At 61.8% G+C, this 23,045-nt stretch overlaps 1 protein-coding gene across 1 annotated transcript; it reads right to left on the minus strand.

Annotated features, from left to right (window-relative positions):
• Positions 1-1,027: 1,027 nt before the first annotated feature.
• On the minus strand, positions 1,028-17,549 carry CASKIN1 (CASK interacting protein 1). Its single transcript, XM_061207904.1, has 20 exons — positions 17,385-17,549; positions 11,322-11,373; positions 11,117-11,214; positions 10,764-10,909; positions 10,578-10,673; positions 10,328-10,458; positions 9,757-9,865; positions 9,567-9,675; positions 9,382-9,476; positions 9,099-9,216; positions 7,976-8,077; positions 7,783-7,871; positions 7,622-7,706; positions 7,445-7,536; positions 6,539-6,649; positions 6,356-6,457; positions 4,806-4,944; positions 2,676-4,727; positions 1,595-2,000; positions 1,028-1,231 (listed from the first exon to the last, which is right to left on the minus strand). The coding sequence occupies exons 1-20, from the start codon at positions 17,476-17,478 to the stop codon at positions 1,132-1,134; spliced, it is 4,326 nt and encodes a 1,441-aa protein (XP_061063887.1). The 5' UTR covers positions 17,479-17,549; the 3' UTR covers positions 1,028-1,131.
• Between the last annotated feature and the right edge of the window lie 5,496 nt (positions 17,550-23,045).

Genomic DNA, 23,045 nt, shown 5'->3' on the forward strand with positions numbered 1-23,045 from the left:
CTGGCATGCATGCCCTGCACCCACTGCTGTCACCCAACTGACGCGCCCACGTTCACCACGCCGTGCACACAGCTCCCCTGAAGCCCAGGTGCACCCTCACACCAGCACCCATGGGAGAGGCAGAGCCCTCCCCACTGTCTCCACGGCGTGGATGACACAGCCCAGCGGCGAGCAAGGCACATCCTTCAAGTTCTTCAGACGCAGAGAAGTTAGGAGAGAGAGCAGAGGGGAGGCCCTGGCGGAGCACAGACCCCTCCCCCAGACCCCAGCCTCCTGTTTGTGCTACTGGGCCCAGGGGTCTGGCCACTCCTGGACAGAGGGAGGGAAGGATAGACAGACAGATGGCCGGGTCCTCTAACAGCTTTTGTCTTGAGCTAGACTCCAGCGTCCTTGCAGTTGGTAAATGGTTTTCTATAGAATCAATAATATTTCTTCTTTCTTTAAATATATATTTGTTAAAGTTATACCTTTTTGTTTCTCTGGGGAAATCTGCCTCAGCTTATTCCCAATAAATTAATACTCTTCGATAGCTTATATTCAGGGAGGGGGGGTGCAGTGGGGCAGGGGGCCCAACCCCAGCCCCTTGTGCTGCGCTGGAGTGGCTGGCAGAGGTCCCCAATGGGCAGTTCTGTGCTGGGCATAGGCCTGTGCTCTGCCACAGATTGGGGAGGGGGCTACAGCAGCTGCCCCCCTCCCGCTGCCTCCCAGGGTGGACCCAACCTGGACTCAGGGCAGGGGGTTCAGGAGTTTCCCCTCCTCCACCCACAGCGGGCAGAGCCCGGTGGTGGGTGGGCAGGTGGCCCAGCAGTTATTGCACAGGGAGCAGCAGATAAGGAAGAAGGGGGGCACCCACGAGGCAGCAGCATCTGCCCAGAGCCCTTGGGTCCCCCAACCAGGCAGTCCTCCAAGCTGGGCCCAGGGGCAGGAGTTGTGCTTGTGCGGCGGCTGGACAGGACGGCCCACCCCCGCCTCGTGCCCGCGGCCGCCTAGCGGGCTGCCCCCTGTGCCCCTCCCCCTTGGTCCACCGCCCTGCCCGCTCGCGCCGCCCCCGGAGGTACCCATCCTGAGGTAAAGGTCAGTGTGCGGGCCGGAGCCCAGGCGGCGCGGGTGGGTCCAACTTAGGCGGCCGCGTCACTCCAGCATGGCGTCCAGCTGGTCGGCCAGGTCGTCAAACATGCTGCCAATGTCGTCCAGGATGCTGCCGGTGCTCTTCTCCTCGGCGGCCGAAGGGCTGGGGGCGGGCGCAGCGTGAACTGACTGAGTCGGCGCAGAACTTCCAGCCCCCATGTCCCGCCCATTCCGCGCAAAGTCCCGCCCCTCGAGGAGGCCACGCCCCCGCCTTCAGGGGCGGGGCCGGAACAGTCCCCGCCCTCCCCACGACATCTGCCCCGCTCCGCCCCCGGCCCACGCACAGTAGCCTCTGTCGGGGGCTGGGGCAGCTCGTAGGGCCCTGCCCACGCCAGGCCGTGCCCGGCGCAACTCGGGCCCGGCGCGACTCGGCCCCGCCCTCGCAGGGCAGCCTCCAGGTGTGCACCCGCCGCGGGGGCGCACAGATCCCCACCTACGCCCACGCCGGACCGGGTCCTGCACCTACCGCGAGCCTTGCGCGTCCTCCTGCCGGATCTTCTCTTCTACAGCTTGCAGCGCGGCCGCCAGGCACGCGCTAGTCTCCTCAAGCTTCTGCCTGGCGCTGTCCCCCGGCGAGGCGCCGTCGGGTGCGGCGGGGGGCCCGGCTGCCGCTGCGGCAGCGCGCGGCGGCTTGGCGGGCACGTGCAGCGCGGGCACACCGGGGGACGGGGGCCTGGCCGGGCTGGCACTCAGCGAGGGCGGCGTGCTGGCGGGCTTGGTGAGGGCAGCAGGCGGCTGGCGTGCCGGCGAGGGCGACGGGCTGACGCTGCCCGACTGCAGCCCCGCCGCTGCCTTGGCCGGCTTGGGCGCCGTGGGCGGTGGCGGCGGCTTGGGAGACACGGGCGGCGGCGTGCCGTGCGCACGCTTCACCTCTGCGGGGAGGAGGAGAGTCGCACCGGCGTGGGAGGTCGCGCGGCGCGCGCGCTGCCCATCGCGGCACAGCCCTGCCCAAGCGCCCTGCCTCGAACCCGGGATTAGAGATAACGCCTTTTGCACTGCCGGCCGGGCTCCAGCTCCAGCCCTCCGCCCCCCGGCCTCCCTGAGGCTGCCAGGGGGCGCGCTTCCCTGTGCAGGCCTGCTTGGGTCACTGCTTCCAAACCCCGCCTGGTCCGCCCCCCACCTCCATTCCCCTCCAGGTGTGGCCTGTTGCAGCCACCGGCCCTCCCGTTGCTTGAATGCCACAGGGCCTTTGCACCTCTGATCCTTCTGCCTGGAAGTCTCTCCCCTCCCTCCTGTGCTTGGGTCATTTTACAGCCAGGTCAGAATCCTCCCTTAGCCTTCCAGCATCGTGGGCCTGTCCTCCTTCCACAGGTGCTGCTATTCATGGGTTTCTGTGTCTCCTTCACTGAGGAATGTAAGGATCATCCACCCTTGTCTCAGCTCTCGTTGGTGGAGTGGTCCAGTGGGTGGATGGACGAGAGGGTCTGAGGATACTTTCCCACCCCACTCCACCTGGCCTTCATCAAATCCAAGAAGTGGAAAACCCCTCAGACCAAGGCATGGGGAGCTGGAGGAGGGCCCTTCCCCAGCTGGCTCCCTGAACCTACCTGGGCTGCCAGGACCTGGCAGTGGCACCTTCTTGGAGGCAGGCGTGGGCGAGCCCTGGATCTTGGGCACGGGCTGAGCCAGAATGGGCTTGGGAGAGACAGGTGGCTTGGCTGGCTTCCGGGCATCACTGTCTGGCGGGGGCAGTGGGGGCAGGTGCAAGAGGTCAGAGGGCGGGGGCTCAGCGGGTGGCGGTGGCGGGGGCAGCTCTGGGGGCCCAGCCTGCTCAGAGGCTGGACGGCGGCGCACAGTGCCTGTTCCATTCTGGTACACGGACAGCGGCGGTAAGGGAGGCTCGGGACCTGCCTCCCTCTCCTTGGCCTTGGGTCGGCGCTTGACCGTGTCGGACTCAGTGAGGATGAACTTGACGTTCTCCTGCTGGCTCTGCTTGGCTCGGATGCGCCTCTTGAGCGTGGCGCTGGCCTCCACCCTGGCCAGTGGTGGGCCCTCCACACCTGCCTCACCCTTGGCTGGACCTCGAGGCCGCTGCCGGGTAGCGCCATCTTCCACAAAGTGGCCGTGATCTGCAGGCCCCCCTGCCTCTCCCGGACCCCGGCGAGCAGTGGCCAGAAGTCCCGTGACAGGCCCACTCAGTGTGCGGCGCCGGTTCACCACCTCGCCGTCAGGCCCAATGGCCTCCTTGTGCTTCACCGAGGCCAACACCGTGGCCACCCGGCCTGGCTCCGGGCTGGCGGGGCGAAGCATGGGGTGGCCCTCAGGGGGCCTGCGGGCTGCCCGGCCTCCACCCCCAATGGACGACAGCTCGAGCATGGCTGCAATGCTCTTCACGCTGCCAGCGCTTCCTGTGTCCACGCTGCCAGCCAGGTCACTAGCCCGCCGGCGCTGTGCCCGGACCCCCAGCCGGCCGTCCTCGGTCCCAGCCCCCTCGGTCTCCGCATCTGGCACTGACTCATCAGCCAGGTTGGCACTGGCCATGGCTGAGCTGGAGCGCTTGGGCGGGGGTGGGGGGGGGCCCTTCTTTCGCGGCCGCACAGCAAACGACTGGCTGCGGTTGACGTTCTTGTCAGCGCCAGCGGGTGCCCGCACCGAGTGGCTGCGGCCCACGCGCCGCTGGACTGTGGCGTAGGGCCCCGCGGTAGCAGGCACCAGCAGCTCGTCCCGCTCCGGCTCGCTGTCGGACGCCGCGTAGCGATTCAGGCTGTGGGCGCGCTTCTTGGGCCGCCCTGGCTCCACATCGGCCTCAGGGGGCAGGCACAGTGTGGGCACAGGCACGGGCACAGCCGCAGGCGCAGGCCCCGGAGCAGCCGGCCCTGCCTCGCTCTCCACGGGTTGGGGCAGCACGTAGGCAAAGCCACGGTGTGTGGGTGACTGAGGCAGCGAGCGAGGTGACATGGGTCGCTCCATTGGTGGCAGCAGCTGTGGGGTGGGCTTCACCTTGGCTGTGGCTGGGGCTGGGCCATGAGGCCCCCCCAGGGCTTGCGGGGAGCCTGGCCGGGCTTTTGTGGGAGTCTGGGGGGGCGTGAAGTGGCTGGTACCTGGTGGAAGGACCTGCCGCGGCTTGCCAGGCACTGGGGGCACACTGGCCCGCTTGACGCTGTGGCCGTGGCGGCTGGGCCGGGCCTCCTTGGGGGGGGTACCCGGGGCCGGCCCCTCCTCCAGCAGGTACTCCTGGCTTCGTGACATGGGGCTGCCAGGCCCTGGGGGCCCGTCGCCCAGCAGCTCCTGAGAACTGCTCATGTGCCGTGCCCGCCCACCCAGGCTGGGCTCCTGCCGCATGGAGGCCCTTGGGGTGGGCGGCAGGTGGTTGGAGGGCTTCTCAGTAGGGGCAGCGGCAGCGGCAGCGGCAGCCCCTTCAGCCGGGCCCGTCAGAGCAGCCTGCAGCTCACCACTGAGCTCACTGTCCTGGAAGGTGGTCATCTTAGGAGACTGGCAGTCAGCTGGGGCAGGCTCGGGCGGGGGTGGCGACTCGATGGCCATCACTTCAAGTGACTGTGGTACCTTCCGGCGCAGGGGTCCCCCCTCATACTTGGCGTACTCTGCCTTCTGCAGCTCTGCCAGTTTCCTCACTGCCAGCATCAACTTCTTCTGGTGTCCTGCGTGGGGCGGGGGGCAGGTCAGGCCAGGGAGGGTGGCGAGGACCAGGAGGCAGTGGGGGCGGGGTGGGGCCTCACCCAGCTTGGTGATGCCGATCTCCTGCAGGTCCTCCCAGGTGATGTCGGTGATGAAGTCGATGTTCTCGTAGCCGTTGTCCACCAGCACCTTGTAGTACTGAGCCAGGCCAATCATGGACAACCACACGGCCAGGTTAGCCTACGGAGCAGGGGACACAGAGGGCAGCCCGAGCTGGCTGCCCACACCCTGCCTATTACTCAGAGCTGTCAGAGGAGAGGGCACCGGGCCAGCCTGGCACAGAGAGACGGAAGGACAGACAGACAGGCCCGAGGCGTCAGTTTTGGAGACAGTGCAGCCTTGACAGGAGCCCAAGGCCAGCTCACACACACTTGCGAACATATGCAAACACACACAGAGGGGCGACTCTCTCCTCAGGATACCCTTTGGGGGAGGGGGAAGAATGCGCTTCCTCACCTGCCCAGGCAGCCATGGGGACAGCATCCACGTGGACACACCACACACGTCATGGACACAGACACACAGCACCACCGACCAGATACGCATATACACACACCCTGCATCCCAGCCATCCACGGGCACTGACACCCCTCTGAGTCACGCTCACACCCTCTCACCACTTCCCCACCAGCATCAGGCACACGTCACACAGCCTCGTCACACGCCTGGCAAATATCCGTGATGGTCTTCACGCAGAACCACCGGTGGCTCCCTGAATGGCATCCACCCGTCCACACTCCCAGCTGGATGTCACTCATGCACCAACACAGCACACTCAGTCACCCCCCCTTGGGTGCACAAGCAAAGTGAAGCCCCTGGGACCCAGATGTGCTGGCTGGGAGGACCCCTGAGCCGCTGACTGAGTGGGGTGAGGCAGAGTGGATGAGCACAAACCCACCTGTCACCAACCCACAGCCCTGGGGCTCTCGGTGGCCATGGCATCTCCCTCACAGACGGGTGGGAGCCCGAAGCACAGCGCAAGGCCCAGAAAGGCAGCATGGATGTGACAGGCCCTGGGCCCACCTTCTCCCAGCCCAGAGCCTGTCCCACCACAGAGTGCCTGTTCGTGACAGCACGGGCCACGGCTGGTGTGGCTGTCAGCCAGCGTGTGCAGTCACCAGTGGGCGCCTTGAATGTATTTAGCGTACGCGCGCTGTGTACCCGAAGCACGCACAGGCGTCTTCCCCATACATGTGCCTGGGTGTGTGCAAGCACGTCCCATCCCCACGGCCCCCTGCAGTGTCTGGGTGTGTGTGTGATGGGCAGTGCTGTGGGGTGCCGGGTGGCTCCGGTGTCCCTGTGTGGCCGCCTGAGTGTGGAGCACATAGTGGAGATGGGGACTCTCCAGGCTTCAGGCTCCCCTTGCCCTGACAGCCCTCAGAGGCGGTCACCACCGCCCCTGCCCCTGCCCCTGCCCCTGCCCCTGCCCCAGGGAGGTGGGCCCCAGTGCCCCGACAAACAGAGGTCATCCTCTGCTCTCCTCTCTCTGGACTCCCCAGAGGGCAGGGGTGGGCTGTAGCCAGGGAGGCAGGCTGTCTGTCTGTCTGTTTGCCCATCCTGGGACTGGCCACTGGGGTGCAGGGGGCCTTACAGGTTTGTGCTCAGGCAGCCAGTCGGGGATGCTCAGGCCGCTGATCTCTGCAGTGATCTTCTTCCGGTGGCCTGGCTTGGTGACCCCGATGGCCGTGAGGTCCTAGGTGGAGGAGAGGCCCATTAGCAGAAGGCTGGGGGCCCATCTCTGGGTCAGCTGGTAGACAGCCTTCGGGCAGCTCACCTCGGGGGTCATGCGGCTGATGGTGGGCAGGTCATAGCCGGCGCTGATGAAGTTGGGGGCGTAGAGCTGCAGCTGGAATGTGGCAAGCCACTGGCTGACAGCCTCGGCGCCCTGGAAGACACAAGGCACCCGCTGCAGGCTCGCCCGCCTGCTCCCCCGCCAGGCATGCACCCCAGCCACCGCGGCGCCTCCTTCTCTGCTCAGCTGAAGACCATGCAGCGCAATCTGCTGTCCGCTGGGCTGTCTGCAGCCAGGCCCCGTCAGCCTGGCCCGGGTGCTCCTCCTCGCTCTGTGGTCCTGGGTGCCGCTGTCTTGAGCATCGTCCAGCACCTCGGCCTCCTTCTGTGATCTCCACCAGGAGGGTCCAGCTGCTGTCCACATCACAGGCCTCCCTGACCGTCCCCCCCATTCCTGGACCAGGGACACCCTGCAGTGTGGCCCCGTGTGAGGGGCTCTGGGAATGGGGCCTCAGGCGGGGCAATTTAGTGCTGCTCCTCTACGCCCTGGAAGGTGGGCTCTACCCAGAGGAATGCAGGAGGACTCAGCCAGCAGCTCACGCCCACCCTAGCACGCAGGTGCATGCACACAGGACCTGTCTCACCCACATACACGCCTTGTCTCGTCTCACATCCATGCCATTCCACACGCACACACACGCGCACATGTGCCCGCATCACAATCACACCAGCCACACACAAACCCCCACTCACCTCACACCCATGTCACACTTCCTAGACACACTAGCTTACACGCACAGCGCGTACAAGAGACAACAGCTACACACACAGACTGACAGACCAACAGAAGGACGGGCCCAGCCTGTCTAGGGCCCTGGCCGCACTGCGGCCAAGCCAGGCAGGCTGCCCTGGGCGCCCCCCCGCCCTGCAGCCGGCCCAGGCCTTGTACCTTGCCCTCTGATGCTGCCTCCAGCTTCTTGGGTGGCTGCTCCCCATAGACCTGCCCGGCATGGGTCACTGGAGTCTGGGACCGGGTGGCACCTAGGGACGAGAGGGTGTGGTGGGGCAATGGCTGCCCGGGGGCTACCTCCCGGCCAGGCCAGCAGTGCTGTGTCCTTGCTCTTACCTGAAGAGCCCTCCGGAGGCTTGACAGGGCTGTCCCCGGGGCTGGAGTCGGAGACAGACTTCTGGGAGAGCACCGTGGCCAGGAGCTGCAACCCAGACAGGCCGGCTGGCCAGTGCTGCTCTAGACACAGGCCATCCCGGTCCTGCCACCACCCCACCTACCTTGACCCCTTCAGAGCCTGCGTGCAGGGTGTGGCCCCCGCTGCTCCGGCCACTGGCCACACTGCTCAAGCTGCCACTGCGGTCCCCGCCTGCCAACAGGAGGGAGCAGCATCAGCTAGTGCCAGCCCTGCAGAGCCCAGGTGCTGCCTTGCAGAAGTGCCACAGCCACCACCCTCCAGAGGCCCCCACCTACCTGTGAATGGCTTCCTCAGCACCCAGATCTCCTCGGGGGGTGCAGAGGGCCCTGCTGAGCTGCCTCCCTGGGGTGGGCTTGGTTCGGCACCTGCTCGGGAACCTGCGGGCCAAGCACAGTCTCCCTGAATCCTGGACTGGCCCAGGCCTGGGGCATCCCCTGGCCTGGCCCCCAAGTCTGCACAGAGCAGAGGCCGGACACACACGTTCCTGGGGGGTCAGTATAGCCTCCTCCTGCCCTGTCTCCGAGGAGCTAAGCAACCCTCAGAAGGCCCTTCCCAACCTTGGACATTTGAGAGCAGGAGAGCATGGCAGAGAGGGGCGCAGGCCAGGCTATCCTGTGGTCCTGTAGGTGGGAGTAGGGAATTGCAGGAGGGTGCAAACCCCTCTGTGCCTGGGGAGCAGGGGGAGGGAGGAGGCCCCCAGGAGCCTGGGTCCAGGCTCCTCACCCCAGGGAACTAGATGACCTTGGGTGGATTGGCCACACCTCCTAACTGGCCCCCCTCTGCCCTCTCACCTGGCCTGTCAATCTCCATATCCTCTCTGTGGGGTAAACCAATCACACCAGTCCCCCATCTGAAGCCATTCCATGGCCCTATGGCCTCATCCTGCGCCCCCTCCCTCTCCATCACCAAGTCAGCCACACTGGGCTCCTTTGGACCCTTACACAGTCACACTCTGTCCTGCTTCAGTGCCTTTGCACATGTGGTTCCTGCTGCCTGGAATGCTCTGCCTGTGGCCAGCCTCTCCCACTTCTCAGGGCCTTCTCTGTCCACACTTGTCTAAAGTGGGTCTCCATCTGCAATCTCTGTGTCACTAGTTGGTACGTTTCCTTCCACATTTATTTCACTGTTCCCTTCTCCCCTCCCTCCCCGAGGGCAAGCTCCTTGGGAGCAAGAATGACGTCCATCTGGGATACCGTCTATTCCTAGTGCCTGGCATGCAATGTCTGTTGAATACATGAAGGAGTGGGTCAGGGGACGCTGATGAGGAGACAGCTGGCAGGACACACTCTGGACCCCACACCTAGCAATGGCTAGAGCTGACGATCCTTGCTCTGCCACCCAAAACGCCATGCACCTGCTTCCTTCTGGCCCGCGAGCCCATCCCTGGGTGGGACTTACCTGCTCGCTTGACGATGGCCTCGCCCAGGGAGGACGGGAAGTAGCCCACACGGTCATTGCCTGTCCTGTTGTCATGGATACAGCCCTTCCACCGGCCGTCTGGATGCTGCTCGAGGACCTGGCCAGATACGGTGGGGGGAGCACGCTCAGGGAGACACCCCTCCATGTTAAGTGGGTGGGTGGCCTTGGCCTCCTGCTCAGACCCCCCAGTTGCTGCCGGGTGTTGTGGGGAGCATCCCAGGTCCCATTCATCCCTGTTCCAGCAGCCCCAGGCTATCCTTACTGTGATAATGTCCCCGGCTTTCACGTTGAGGCTGGTCAGGTCGTAATTGTTGCAATAATCCTTGGTAGCCCGGACCTGCAGGGCTGCCGAGGCCTCTGGGGACACAGGAGGCGGCAGACCCCCCAGTCCTGTGAGCCTGCCTGGCCCAGGCCCCACCCCTGCCCCCCTGCCCCGCCCGGGCCCACCTCGCAGCAGCTGCTTGATCTCCTTGCTGGCCTGGGAGGTGGTGAATTGGTGCACGATGTCCAGGGCCGTCTGGCTGTAGGTGTTCCTCACGTGGGCATTGATCCCGTTCTGTATGTGCCAGAGGGTGAGGACTCTCAGGAGCCCCCTACACCCCCACTTGACCCCAGCTCCCTCTGGCCCCTAACTCACATCGAGCAGCAGCCGAACCACTTCCGTCTTCCCACAGAGTGCGGCCTCGTGCAGGGCCGTGCCGGACTTGGTCTGGCGGTTAATGTCAATGCCAGCTTGGAGGAGGAGTCTGACGGGGAGGTAGGAGGAGCAGGCAGGGCCCTGCACAGAGAGCCCTCTGCCCCAGCACCCCCAAGCCGGGCTCCAGTTCCTGGGGGCTGAGGATGAGCTAACCCTGTCCCACATCCCCGACAACCCCTCCCTGTGTTAACCCTTCACACTCTTATCTCGTCTCATCCTAGTGTAGGCAGTGCTGCGATGGCCACTTTAAGGATGGGGAAACTGAGGCTCAGAGAAGTTAAGAGTCTCCTCAAGGTCACCCAGCAAGTGGCACAGGCTGTGGGGCTATAGAAGACCACTCCCCAGCCCCCTCCAGTGCATCCTTTATGTGGGCGGCTTGCGGCATCCTTCGTATCCAGAGACCTGACCACATCCCCACGGCTCCCTGGCTGCTCCTGTCTTATTGCCAAGCCAGGAGCAGGAACCCCAAGGCTGGGTGCCCCTTACCCCGCCCACCCCCCCACGGCCATACCTGATGATGTCGATGTGGCCATTCTTGGCTGCCAGGTGCAGGGGGCTGGTGCCATTGGGGTCAGTGGTGTCCCCTGGCCGGGGCTCTAGCAAGGCCGCACACATGTTGCTGCTCAGGAGCAGCTGGACCACCTGGAAGGAGGGGTCAGAGTAGGGGGGCCCAGGAATGGGGTGGGGAGCTGCAGTTTGTCTCCCACTCCCACCCCAGGAGAAGAAGTTGGAGTCCCACTCAGCTCCCTGGGGAGACTTACCCCAACGCGGCCGAACTCACAGGCAAGGTCCAGGGGCGTCTTCCCCGAGTTGTCCACCATGCACGGGTTGGACTGGTGCTGGAGCAGCATCTCAGACTGCAGGGACCACAGGGCATGGTCAGGCCCAATGCATCCATCGGGCTCATTCTGCCCCAGGCACCCTGTCACCCCTGAGGCGGTCCTTACCACGTCGTAGTGACCATGCTGGGCTGCCAAGTGCAGGGGGATGTGGCCCTCATCAGACGGGACATTCACCGCTGAGCCCGCCTTCAGCACCAGCTTCATGGGCTCCTTCCGGCCCTGCCAGGCCGCATAGTGTAGCGGCCGCATGCCTGAGGGCAGGGGGGGGCGGTTGGGAGCTAGCCCCTGACCCTGAACCCAACCCTGACTTCTAGGACGCTGATCCCATGAGAACCTGCCTCAACCCAGACCAAGACCCGGGGCTGAGACCTCAGCTGAGGGACGATCCTGGCTTCCAGGGACCCCACTTCTGACCTTGACACCCTGCCTCTGGCTCTGAGGTCCCTGACAGGCCTTGCCTTTGTTGTCCTTGATGTCCACAGCAGCCTGGGCCTCCAGCAGCAGGGTGATCAATTCTGTGTTGCCATTCAGGGCCGCGTGGTGCAGGGCAGAAAAGCTGGGACAGGTGACAGACATGTATGGGCAAGGAGCCGGGAACCCTGCCTTCCCCAGGAGTCCTTGACCCCCATACCAGACTGACATCTCCCTGGGCTGAGAACTCACCCATCTGGGTCTTGGAAATTGACATTGATCTTCTTGGTGGAGCCCAGGAGCTCTGGGGTGGGAAGGAGACATGGTGAGGGAGGCTCTGTCCAGCCCCTACTGAGGCCTACCTGGGTCTCAGCCCCCTCTAGACAGAGAGCAGGCAGAGAGCGGCTGGCTAGCTCCCTGGCAGGCTCAGAGCCAAAGCTATCTAGGTCTTTAGTCTAGAAACATTCATTCATTCAACCCTGTTTCCAGCACTCAGCATCAGGTACCAGCTTTTGGCCCTTGGTTTCCCACTGAACTAAGATATTGGGAGGTTCATAGGGCCTGTCCCTGCCTGGGAACAGAAGCCAGGGCTGTGCACCCACACAGGCGCACACATGTGCACATGAACCCCCTCCCTTGAGACGCTGGCTGAGCACCTGCCAATGGTGGGAGGGAGAGAGCCAGCCCAATCTGTCTCTCAGAAGGACCCAGATGGGGCCGGGGGTGGCCCAGGAAGGCTGGAACACCCGGAAATGGGGGTATCTCTGGGGAAGATCTGCATTTCCAGGGTTCAGCCTCCCCCAACTCCCAGCCCCGGGGCTGGCCTGTGTAGATGAGCCCCATTTGGCAGGGCAGGATGGGGAGGCAGGCAAGTGGGCCAGTGCCTCCAAGCAACCACATTACAATGGCCCCCTCATCTATGGGGGCATGCGCAGGCCCCAGGGTCAGTCCGCCTGAAGCCCGAGGGGCTCCAGCCCTCCCTTGGGGGCCCCAGTCTCCTCCCAGGGCCTCCCCAGTCCTGGCCTCCACCAGCCGCCTGCCAGAGGAGGGAAGCCCACCGATGCCCTCCCCGTGGGCTCAGGTCCAGCCGGACTCGGGCCAATCCCCTGCCTGTCTGGGCCACGGTTACATAAACCATTTGTGGGTCAGTCACTCTGTGAGGGAGGGGCTGGCAGGACAGAAGTCCCTTTGTCCAGGCTCAGGACAGGGATGGGGGCAGGGGGCTGAGGGAGTCGAGTCACAGAGGGGCTGCTGCAGGGCCCGCTCTGTGACCCACAGCAGCCCCGGCTGCTCCGGCCTCGGTTCTCAGCTTTTGGATGTAGGGTGTGGGTCCCCCAATGGCCCACAAAGCCCACAGAGTCAGAGACGGGCCTGAATTCAAATCCTCCCTCTGCCCCTCACTAGCCCTGAGGCCTTGGCTGTGAGCTCGAAGGGTCTAACAGGGCCAGCCTCAAAGGCCTAAGGGCGCCTCCAGACAACACATGAAGGGTCTGGCACAGAGTCGGCTCAGCACGTGGCAGTTCCTAATACTAGCCCTATAAGAATCCCACCCCACCCTCCCCAGTGAGGGGCTTTGCTGAAGAGCCGAAGAGCTGAGGCTCCAGGACGAGAGGCGTCTCCACTCCCCTGCCCTTCCCCCCGCCTCAGACACTTGGCTGATGCTAACGGCTGTCTAAGTTGGCAGCAGTGCCACCCCTCCTTCCCCGTGGTGGTCCAGGGCAAAACCTTGGAGGCAGCCCTGGGTCCTTTCTTGAGCCCTTATATCTTCTCCATCGGTCAATCCTGTTGGCTCTACTTTCAAGACACTTTCAAAGCACACCTGGAATCCTACCCTTTCTCACCAGCACCATCATCACCACCCTGGGCCAGGCCAGCGTCCCACGAAGGACCACTGCCATCACCTCCCCCTGGCATCCCCACTTCCACCCTGCCCCCTCCAGTCCATCCTCCATACCCACTGAGGTCAGGGGGACCCCGTTAGAACATGGGTCCGGTCCCATTGCTCCTGTCTCACTGGGGTTGGAGGCCAAAGCCGGACAATGGCCCTGATGATGCAGCCCTCCTTTCACTTCGACTTCCTCCTCACCCCTGTTCCAGCTACCTGAGCCTCCTTGATGGCACTCCAACACACCTGTCTCCCCTGCCACAGGGCCTTTGCACATGCTGTGTGTGTGTGTGTGTGTGTGTGTGTGTGTGTGTGAGCCATTCTTCCCTCAATTATCCCCATTATTCCCTCTTCATGTCCTTCAAGTCTCTATCTAAGACCTGCTTGTCAAAGCCTCCTCCCCCATCTAAAATGGTAATCCCCTGGGAGTTTCCTGGTGGTCCAGTGGTTAGGACTCGGCACTTCCACTGCCATGGCCCAGGTTCAGTCCCTGGTTGGGGAACTAAGATCCTGCAAGCTGTGCGGTGTGGCCAAAAAATAAAAAATAAATAATAAATACAACGGTAATCCCCTTCCCATCTCCTGTCTGTTGTATTTTTCTCTTTAGCCCCCATACCACCATTTATCTTGTTTATTGTCCATCTCCATCACTAAATTACAAGCTCCAAGAGGACAATGGTTTTTATCTATTTTGCTCACTGCCGTATCCTTGGTGGCTAAAACAGTGCCAGGCGCACACACGGTGCTCAGTAACTGGTGACTGAACTGTACCCTCATCCCACACACTCTGTCCACCTGCCAGGGTCGGCTTCAAGTGTGTCACCTGTGCAGCCACTCAGAAGAGCCCCACACCTGGCTGGGTGCTCTGCTGTTGAGAGATTGTTATTTTTTGTTTTTGTTTTTGGGGTTTTTTTTTGGCCCCATCTTATGGCATGCAGAACTTCCCCGACCAGGGATTGAACCCGCGCCCGCTGCAGTGGAAGCGTGGAGTCTTAACCACTGGACCACCAGGGAAGTCCTATTATTTTTTTGGACAAGTCACCCCCCCCCCCATTTTCATTTTGCGCTGGGCTCTGTGGATTATGCGGCCGGGCCTGCCACGGTCCCTTGTCGTGAAGCTGAAGGGAGCCCAGGCATCGCTGTCCCCCAGCACCCCTGCCTTGCTCAAGCCCACGCTCAGCACATTCCCCCACCAGAAGGCTCTGCCCCCCCGACTCTAATGTCTGCTGCCCCCCACCCTTCTTAGTTCCCATGTAGCCAGTTCTCAGCTTCTCCCCACAAGACTTCCCAGGCCAGCTCGCTCTCCTCCCTCCCGCAGCCAGGGTGCCCAGGCAGCTGCGGAGCCAGGTGCTCGGAGTGGAGCCCGAGGCCAGGCCCACCTGCTCGCCCAGTCACAGCTGCAGGTGCTGAAATCTCAGAGGGACTGGAGGTTGAGGCCCAGGAAGTGACACAGACACCAGTGGAGAGAGGGTGTCTCCATTCAGAAGGGGATCACTCCCCACAGGAGAAGGAGCATCTTGCTAAGGTCATCTCCCCCCCCCCCACACTCCTGGCCGCTGGTCTCCTCAAAGAGGAAAAGTGCTGGAATTGGATGAAGGGAGGCTTGAGGTCTTGGAGCACCCCCAATTCCCATGGGGACACTGGACACCCGGGAAGGTCCCAGAACTGCAGCCTGCCTGGGGCTGGGGGGCTGCACCTCATGGAGATAGGTGCCCTGAATGAAGCTAGAGCAGAGCACGGCTTCAGGGGCCTGGGTAGGTGGGAGAGAGGAGGGCAAGTGGGGATAAGCTGAAGGCCCCAGGAGCCCCTTTCCCTTTTCCACGAGGGCACTAAGTCCTACGGATTGCCATCAGTCATAGTGCATACGCCTTGCCCCTGACCGCCCCCATGACTTGGGCGCTCCGGTCTCCTATCACCCCAGCCCTCTAACTGCTCTCCTGATACCACCCCTACCTGTGAAGTCACCTCCAAACTCCAGCTGCAGAGGCCCTGGGGGGAGCCCACCCCAGACCCTTTTCCACTCTACCCTTGTGGCCTCCCTCCACCCCTCTGCCCAGATGCTCCTCCATCCACGGAAGCCACCCACAGGCCACCTCCACAGAGCCACATCTGTCCCCTACAGGGACGTGGTCTTGGCCTCCTCTGCTCCCACCTCAGATTGGCTGAGCCCTGTGGCCTCCAGCATAGAAAGGCACCCTCTCAAATCCCCCAGGGCAGGCAGCTCTGAGCCAGACGCTGGAAGGGAACTCTTAGTGGGCCAAGGTGAGTAAGCATAGGAGCGCTGGCCGTAGTCTTCAGTGAAATGGAAGAAAGGGGAGGTTGGGCCAGAAGGAAGGGCAGGGTGTCTGCCCGCACCCCAGAAGACCAGCCTCCACCCTAGTATTTTCCCTCCCTAGCAGTCTCTTCTTCACTTCAAGGATGACTGCTAAGGGTGACGGTGCCTGTGCATGTAAGTGGAGGCTCCCTTCAGGCGGGATAGGGGTGCTGACAGAGCCTGGGGTGTCACTGGGGTGTGGGGTGAAGGGAAGGTGTCAGCACAGGGAGGAGACTGTGGAAACAAGAATTGTGGGAACACCTCTGGAGTTGGGGGCCCCAGGGAGCACTGCTGGATGCCCCCTACCCCATGGCCCAAACTCCAGCTATACTTTGCTGAATCAAAATACATCTTACTCCAAAGCAGGCCAGTGTTGCCATGACAACCGAGCTAATTCATGGAGAGATTTCTCCATCTGATTTATTATGCCCGCCCCTGTGAGTCAGAGAGCCCAGATTCGGGTGCCAGGGCAGGTGTCTCTCCTATCCGGAGACCAGGCCATGCAGGGGCAAATGCAGAGATCAGGCGGAGACACAGATAAAAGTAAAGGTCCCCACACCTCCCCCGGATGGCCAGAGTAGAAGGGGGGAGGAGTCCCCAAATCTGATGCCCCCCACTTCCTCGGCGCACTGCCCTGGGCTGTCTAGGAAATGGCCACAGTTAGCACTTCCGGAGCACTTACTAAGTGCCTGGGCTTCATGCGTGTACTCACTGTTCTTACAACAATGCTATGAGGCAGGGACCACAAACGTCCCCATCCTACAGATGAGGAGACTGAAGCCCAGAGACTGGAGATGCCTGTGCCCAAGGTCGGATGGCCACTAGGTGGAAGACTTTGCCTTGCCTTTCACCTCTCAATCCCTGAGCCTGCTTTTGAGGCTCAGCTGAGGTTGCCTCTGCCTGAAAGCCCTCCCTTTCTGAACCCCGAGGCCCTGAAGCCAGCCCTAACTGGCAGACCGTCCCTGGGCCTCCGGTGTGGAAGGCAGGGCCCACCTGTGTATGTGTGCTGGCGAGGCACAGATATGCAGCTCTCTAATTGCACAGAGCAGATAGTAGCGGCCAGGCAGGGGCTGCAGTGGGAGGGGTCCTCCTGGGGCTCAAGGACCTACCCCCACCTGCCCCAGAGGCTGTCTCAGTTCTCAGCATCTCCCCTGGAGAGAGGGGAGGGTACCTCCCTGGCTTACATACAGTCCCAGGGGGTGGCATGGGGAGTCGGGGCACCCAGACCCCACCAGCTACCCAGCAGAGGCCTGCCCGCGCCCACACAGGTGCCCTGACACACTGACACGGCCATACGTGCGCAGTCACACACGCGGCTTGTCCACACGCCCATCCATCCATCTCCAGGGTCCCCGGGGGAGGCTCCAGGCTGAGCTGGGATGAGTGCTGGGATCAGGGCGCCAAGCTTCCAACCATCCCCTGGGACCCCCACAGAACAAGCTCAGGATGGCCAGTGGGAGACCCCCTCCCCCCCAGTCTCCTTTTCCAGCAGGGAAGCCAGAGAGGACCAGGGTCTGCACCTGCCTCCAACTCAGCCTGCCCTGGGCTGGGCGACCTTGGGTCTCTGCTCCCCCTTCAGTAAATGGCCCCCAGCCGGCCATGCCTGAGCAGCCACACCCCCAGCATGGTCCTGCCCCCCCCTTCCCTGCTAAGCATGTTATTAAACATGGGGCGGGGAGAGGGTCTGACAGAGACTGTCAGCCCTGTGGTCTCCCCTTACCGCAAGAGGCCCCTCCCTCTCTCCATGGCGTGGGGGGGAATCCGCCTCGCCCTTTAAAGGCCCAGAAGAGACCTCCAGCTGTCAGCCCGCAGCCCGGGAAGGGAGGGGAACGGAGGCAGGAGAGAGGGATGCGAATGCCTGCGGCCTGGAAGGTGGGTGCCGCCAGGTGCCCGCTGGGGGGCTCGGGCTCGACGCAGCCCCTCCTTCAGTGCTGGCAGCGGGGGGCGCGGACGGAGGGTCTGGGCGCTGCTGGCCCCGCCCCGCCCCCGGGGACCCGACAGCATCCCCCTCCCCGCCCTGCGCCGGGCGGGGTGGGGGGCTCGGCGCTGGAGACGGCCCCAGGGCGCGCCGCGGCTCGCGCCCGCTCCCCGCGCCCCCCGTACCCCCCGCACTCACTGGCCTTTCCGGGCCGCGGCCTCTGCAGCAGCCTCTGCGCGGTCCCCACGTCCTCCGCCTTCACCGCCTGCACCAGTTCCTGCTCCTTCCCCATGGCGCGACCGGGGCCGCAGCGACGCGGCTGAGCTCCGTGCGCTCGGCGCGGCTCAGAGGCGGTGGCGGCCCCGCGGCACCCGCCGCATCCTCCTCCCTCCCCCGCCGCCTCCTCCGCCGCCCGCGCCCCTCGCTGTCCTCGGGCTCCGGCTCGGGCTCGGGCTCCCGGCGCGGAGGGGGCGGGGAGCGCGTCACGGGCGGGGGGCGGCCCGGGGGCGGGGGCCGGCGGCGGCCGGCGGCGGCGGGAGCGGGGCGGGGGCGCGGCACCTGGCGCCGCCTCCCGGACGCCTGGGTCCCCCTTCCGCGGCCGCTGACCTCGGTGCGCCCGCGCCGGCCGCGCGCCCGACTCCTTGGCTCCGCCCCTACATTAGGACCCGTCCTCCCGAGACGCCCCCTCCCCACGTGCGGGCCGCGCGGCTCAGGCCCGGCCTCTGCGGACACCCCGCGGCCCCGGCGACCGCCAGGGGCTAGGGACAGCAGCCACCGGGGGGCCGGACACTGAGCCCCGACTCGGCGGCGGCGCCAGGCAGAGCCTGAGAGAGGCTTCCAGAGGCTGCGGGACCCACGGGGGGAGGGACTCAGACAGTGGGCGGGCGGGGACCCGGGCATGGAGATACCCAGGCATCGGCGGCACAGAAGCCGGCCCGCCAGGGGCTGTCAGACATTTCTGGCCCGTGGTTCCCGTGGGAGGTGTCGAGGGACTGTGAAGAGGAATCTCCCAATAATGAATTCGGTGTCAGGGAACACGCCCTCCCCTTCCCGCAACTGCACCTTCATGCCCTGCAGCCTCTGGCTCTCTCCACAAACGATGCTAGGCGACCCCCAACCGCCCCCTCCTCAGTCGAACCCCAACCTCAGTGCACCTGCCCAGCACCAACTGGGGTTCAGCCCCTCACACTTACCACTAAGAGGGGCTCGGCTCCCCCATCCCCAGCACGAACTGGGGTGTAACTCTTCAGGTCCACCACCCAGGGGGTTTCAATCCCCCCATTCGCAGCACCAATGGGGTCACAGCCCTGCCCAGCAGCAATCTGACCCCCACACAAGCCTGCTTACCCCCAGCCTCCAGGCAGAGATTCTGGCAGCCCCACAGGGGACTGTCCTGCTTGACACTAACCCTCCCCCCACCCACCCCACACACACCCAGAGATCTCTCCCTTCTGACCTCCTGGGCCTTAGCCTCCGGTCCTCACCTTGTCATGGCTGCAGCATTCTAGAGACAGACTGGTTGGGGTCTGTGTCCCGGCTCAGGTTCAGTTTCCTCATTTGCAGGGAGGGGCAGATCATCACCCCAACCAGGCAAGGTTGTTAGAACCTTGGGAAGGTTCACACATATGATGGCTGGACCCCCCCATCTCCCTATGGCCCAGGCCATCAAGCTGGTCCAGGAAGAAGGTGGCCAGAGTGTGGAGAAGGGCAAGCAGCAGGCACTGGGATTCCCTGATCTGGACAGCTGGTCAGTCCCCTCCGTGGGCTCTTCTGTGAAATTTAGGGAGCAAGCCTATGCCTCCCAGTGTGCTGGGCTCCCACAGGGGTCCCTAAACACAAGAGCCCTTCCCCCCACCCTTTATGGTGACCAATTCATGGGCACCTGCTGGGTCAGGCACCATGCTGGTCACTTCATAGATGAACTTGGACTTACTGTGCCCTTTTTACAAATGAAGAAAGTGAAGCTCAGAAAAGCCAAGTGACTCACCTGAGGTCCCAGAGTCTCCAGGTCATGAGTCTGAGATTTGAACCCACATCGGCCTCTTCATTTGTCCCAGATCTGCCTCTTACCAGGTTTGTTTTTCCAGTCACTTTGTCTTTCTGAGTCTCAGTTCCCCCTCCATAAAATGGAGGAATGATACCTCCCAGTAGACTATTTGAGGATTAACTGTGATGCTATCCATAAAGCACCTCACAGAACTTAGTAAGTTCTCAGCAAAAAGCTTCTGAGGATATTGTGATATTCTTGGGCCTCCCTACCTGGGCCGTCTGGGTAGCAGTTGCATTTTATTCATCTTCATGTCTGCAGAGCCAAGCAGTGTGCCTAGCACACAGGAAACACTACAAAAAAAAAAAAAAAAGAAGATAGTTATTATCCTTACCATTATTTTCATGTTTTGGCTGGCTAAGGCAAACCACTCTGGCCTGAGCCTAACATTTTCGGGGCCTGGGGCCAGAGGACAAACAGAGGCCCACACACCAAATGTCTAAGAATTCAAATGTTATAAATCATGCTAATAATGTGTTAAATAAAATATATTCTATCATCCTACCTTGACAAATACACCTTCATCATGACCTGAAAGGCCAAGTTCTAGTTTCGAATTATCGCATAGCTCTGGGAAATGAACTGGCCCCTGCCTCCAGCTGCCTCACCTCCATTCTCTGCCCACTTCCAGCTCCAGCTCCAACTCTACCCAACAAACAGGTAGCCCTTAGTCACTCCTCAGACCTAGGCTTGGGCAACTTGCTGTGTGGTCCACCTTCTGGAGGACAGACCTGGGAAGAAAGCCGTACAGAGTCTGCTAGATTCATCCTGGTAAGTGAGGCTAACGCCCTAGGAGGAGTCAGGAATTCTAGATCCACTACCCACCAGCCCAGTGAACCTGGGACAAGCTCCCTACGCTCAGCTGCCTCATCTGTAAAATGGGTCAGCAGCTCTGCCTGCAGTCCAAGGCTGATGGGAGGGTCCATCTAGAAACAGAGATGTGAATCTTCCTGGGGTCCCCCCAGCCTGGGGATGGGGGCAGCACAGCAGGCCATCCACTCTGGCTGGGGGTATGAGGATGCAGAGGCGTGGGACTTGGGCAGCCCTCCAGGAAGTCAGGCCTCCGAGGACGATCCCAGGAGGAGGGGCCGCTGAGCCAGCAGAATTGCTGAGGCTCAGCCTGGAGTAGAGCTGGCTGCTGCTTCACTGCAGCCTGGGCTGGCCCCCTTCCCAGCTGCACGGCAACCTCCCCCTTCCCCCGGCAGCAACGCAACCCCTGCTCCTGTCCACCAGCTGTGCGCCCGCTCAGGGGCTCCCTGGTACCCCTCCCAGCCCCCCAGAGCCCTGGTGCCCAGCCCCTTAAGTATAAAATGGGGATGACGAATGTACCCTCCTCACGGGCTGCTGGGAGCATGAAGCATGATAGCTGCCAAGGTTTCCATCTTCTCAAAGATGCCACCTCTGTAAAGTGCTCAGCTGATGCTTGGTACATAAGAAGGGATCAACAACCATGGGTCCTATCTCCTCTTCCTGCCCAGCAGAGATGCTGGGGCTGCTCAGGCTGGGCATGGAGCCTGGCCTGGTCTCTCAGTTACCCATAGGCATGGGACATGTGCAGCCCTCCACCCAGAGTCCCCACAAAAAGGCAGACAGCTCAGAACTTGCCCCCTGGGCCACAGTTACCCCACAGACACCTGGCTGAGTCTTCCAGCCCTCCTTTGGTCTCACCTCTCTCTCCCGCTCTCAGGGTTTATCCTGCTCTGGACATCCTTCAGGTGCTAGGGTTCGCACGGCTCTTCCTCTCCCAGGCTTCCAAGCCCACATATCCATCTGCCACTCCCCAGAGCTGCCTCTGAGCCTGGTGGAGCTGCCCTGGGGAGCTCCTCTACGTAGAGAGGAAGACGAAGAGGATGTATGAGGTGCGGGGGTTGCCGGGGAAGTAGTCACCTCAGCCAGAAGGGGGGGTGATCAGGGGAGGGATGAGCCCAGCAGGATGGGTTCTGCCACGTTCTAGCCACGTGCCCTTGGATACATGACTCTACGTCTCTGAGCCTCAGTTTTCTCGCCTCCAAAATAGGGGGTGGTTCCTCCTTGGCAGGGTTATTGCGAGGACCCAATGCAGAATGTGGGTAAAACGCTCAGCATAGTTTGGCGGTTCCTCGAAAAGTTAAACATGGAATTACCACATAATGCAGCAATTCCACTCCTAGTATATACCCAAGAAAAATTAGAACGTGTACTCAAAGAGATGCTTGTACAGAAAATTTCATTTGTAATAGCTAAGAAGTGGAAACAACTCAAGTTTCCATCAATGAACAGATGAATGGATAAATAAAATGGGGTCCATCCACACAATGGAATATCATTCAGCCATAAAAAGGAATGAAGTACTGACACAGGCTACAACCTGGATGAACCTTGAAAATGTTATGCCCAGTGAAAAAAGCCAGACACAAAAGGCCTGTTGTAGGATTTCATTTATATGAAATGTCCAGAAGAGGTAAATCCACAGAGACAGAAAGCAGATTACTGGTTGCCAGGGGCTGAGGGGAGGTGGGGTGGGGGGATGGCGAGTGAGTGCTTAACTGGCGGTGGGGGAGATGGGGTTCTTTGGGGATGATGGAAATGTTCTGGAACTAGATAGAAGTGGTGTTTGCACAACTGTGAAGGTACTAAGTGCCACTGAATTGTTCAGTTAAAAATGGTTACTTTCATGTAATGTGAATTTCACCTCAATTAAAACAAAACACCCAGTATAGCCCCCCACACAGAATAAGCTTTCAAAATGCTATGAAAAGTCCTGAAAAAAACAGGAGTTCAGCAGTTGAAGAGGAAGAGGTGAAGCATCCTAGGTGTGGGCAAGCATTCAAAGAGAGGGTGTAGTGAATTCTGAGACTGTTGTTCACTCATGGCTTGTGGAGCGGAGAGAAGGAGAAGCCGCAGGGTTGGCAGGGGCTGGGCCCAGGAGTCTGGAGGGTGACGGGGGACCCCTGCAGGCTTCTAACAGGGGTCAGACCTAGGTTTTTCTAAGACCACTCTGTAATGTGAAGGACAGCCTGGAGGGGGCAGGAGTGGGTGTGGGGAGGCTGTTCCGGGAGAGGGAGTGGTGGCCCATCTTGCCTCACTGTCATACATGGGTGGGCACTGCACACAGAAGGGGAAGCCTTTGGGGGCAGGTCCATCATGAACTGTCTTGGCCGTGGAAAGTGGTGTCCATGGGGCCTTCAATGGAAAATGTCAAACAGGGAGCCAGATGTGAGCTGGAGACAGGGTGGAAAAGCCCCGGACCAGGGATGGTACTGAAAGCCCTGAAGAGTGGGCAAGAGTCCCCAGGGATAGTGTGGAGACAGGAACTCTGGAGGCCACCAGCCTTTAGGGGAAGGCAGAGAAAGAGACTGAGTGCAGGGCAAGAAGCTGGGTGGCGGTCACGGGAGTTTTCTAGGAGCAGTGCTGTCAGCCACTGTGCAGACAGATGTGGCGAGATGCAGAAGGAAAAGTATCCACTGGGTTTGGCAATGTGAGATGGCCAGGGACCTCGTGAAATTTTCACTGGAGAGCTGGGAGTAAAAGACATGACAGAGGGTCAAGCAGTGAGTGAGAAGTGAGAATGGATCTTTGAAAGAGAGCAGGCTGGAAAAAGAGTTTTGAGTTGTTTTATGTGTTGAAATGCTGAGGGGAAGGAAAGAGGGGAGGTGGGGAAGGTACAGGAAGGAAGGTTCCTGGGACCCAGGGCCTGGGTGGATAGGCAGGGGACCATGGCCTTGATCAAGGGGCCCGAGGAAGGAAGTGGGGTGCAGCTGCATTTATAAGCATGGTGGGAAGAAACCATGGGAGAGCCTGCCTCAAGGACTCTCTTTTTCGAGGATGAGGCC

This window comes from Eubalaena glacialis, chromosome 13, assembly GCF_028564815.1.
Source record: "Eubalaena glacialis isolate mEubGla1 chromosome 13, mEubGla1.1.hap2.+ XY, whole genome shotgun sequence".
Classification (NCBI taxonomy): domain Eukaryota; kingdom Metazoa; phylum Chordata; class Mammalia; order Artiodactyla; family Balaenidae; genus Eubalaena; species Eubalaena glacialis.

Bases quoted from the DNA above. Each gene is read 5' to 3' on its own strand.
- CASKIN1 (XM_061207904.1), bottom strand. From the start codon at position 17,478: ATGGGGAAGGAGCAGGAACTGGTGCAGGCGGTGAAGGCGGAGGACGTG. The intron at 9,217-9,381 runs GTAAGGATAGCC...GTATCTGGCCAG, and splicing joins AAGCCGGGGACATTATCACA to GTCCTCGAGCAGCATCCAGA. The intron at 2,001-2,675 runs GTAGGTTCAGGG...TCCTCCCCGCAG, and splicing joins GCCAGGTCCTGGCAGCCCAG to AGGTGAAGCGTGCGCACGGC.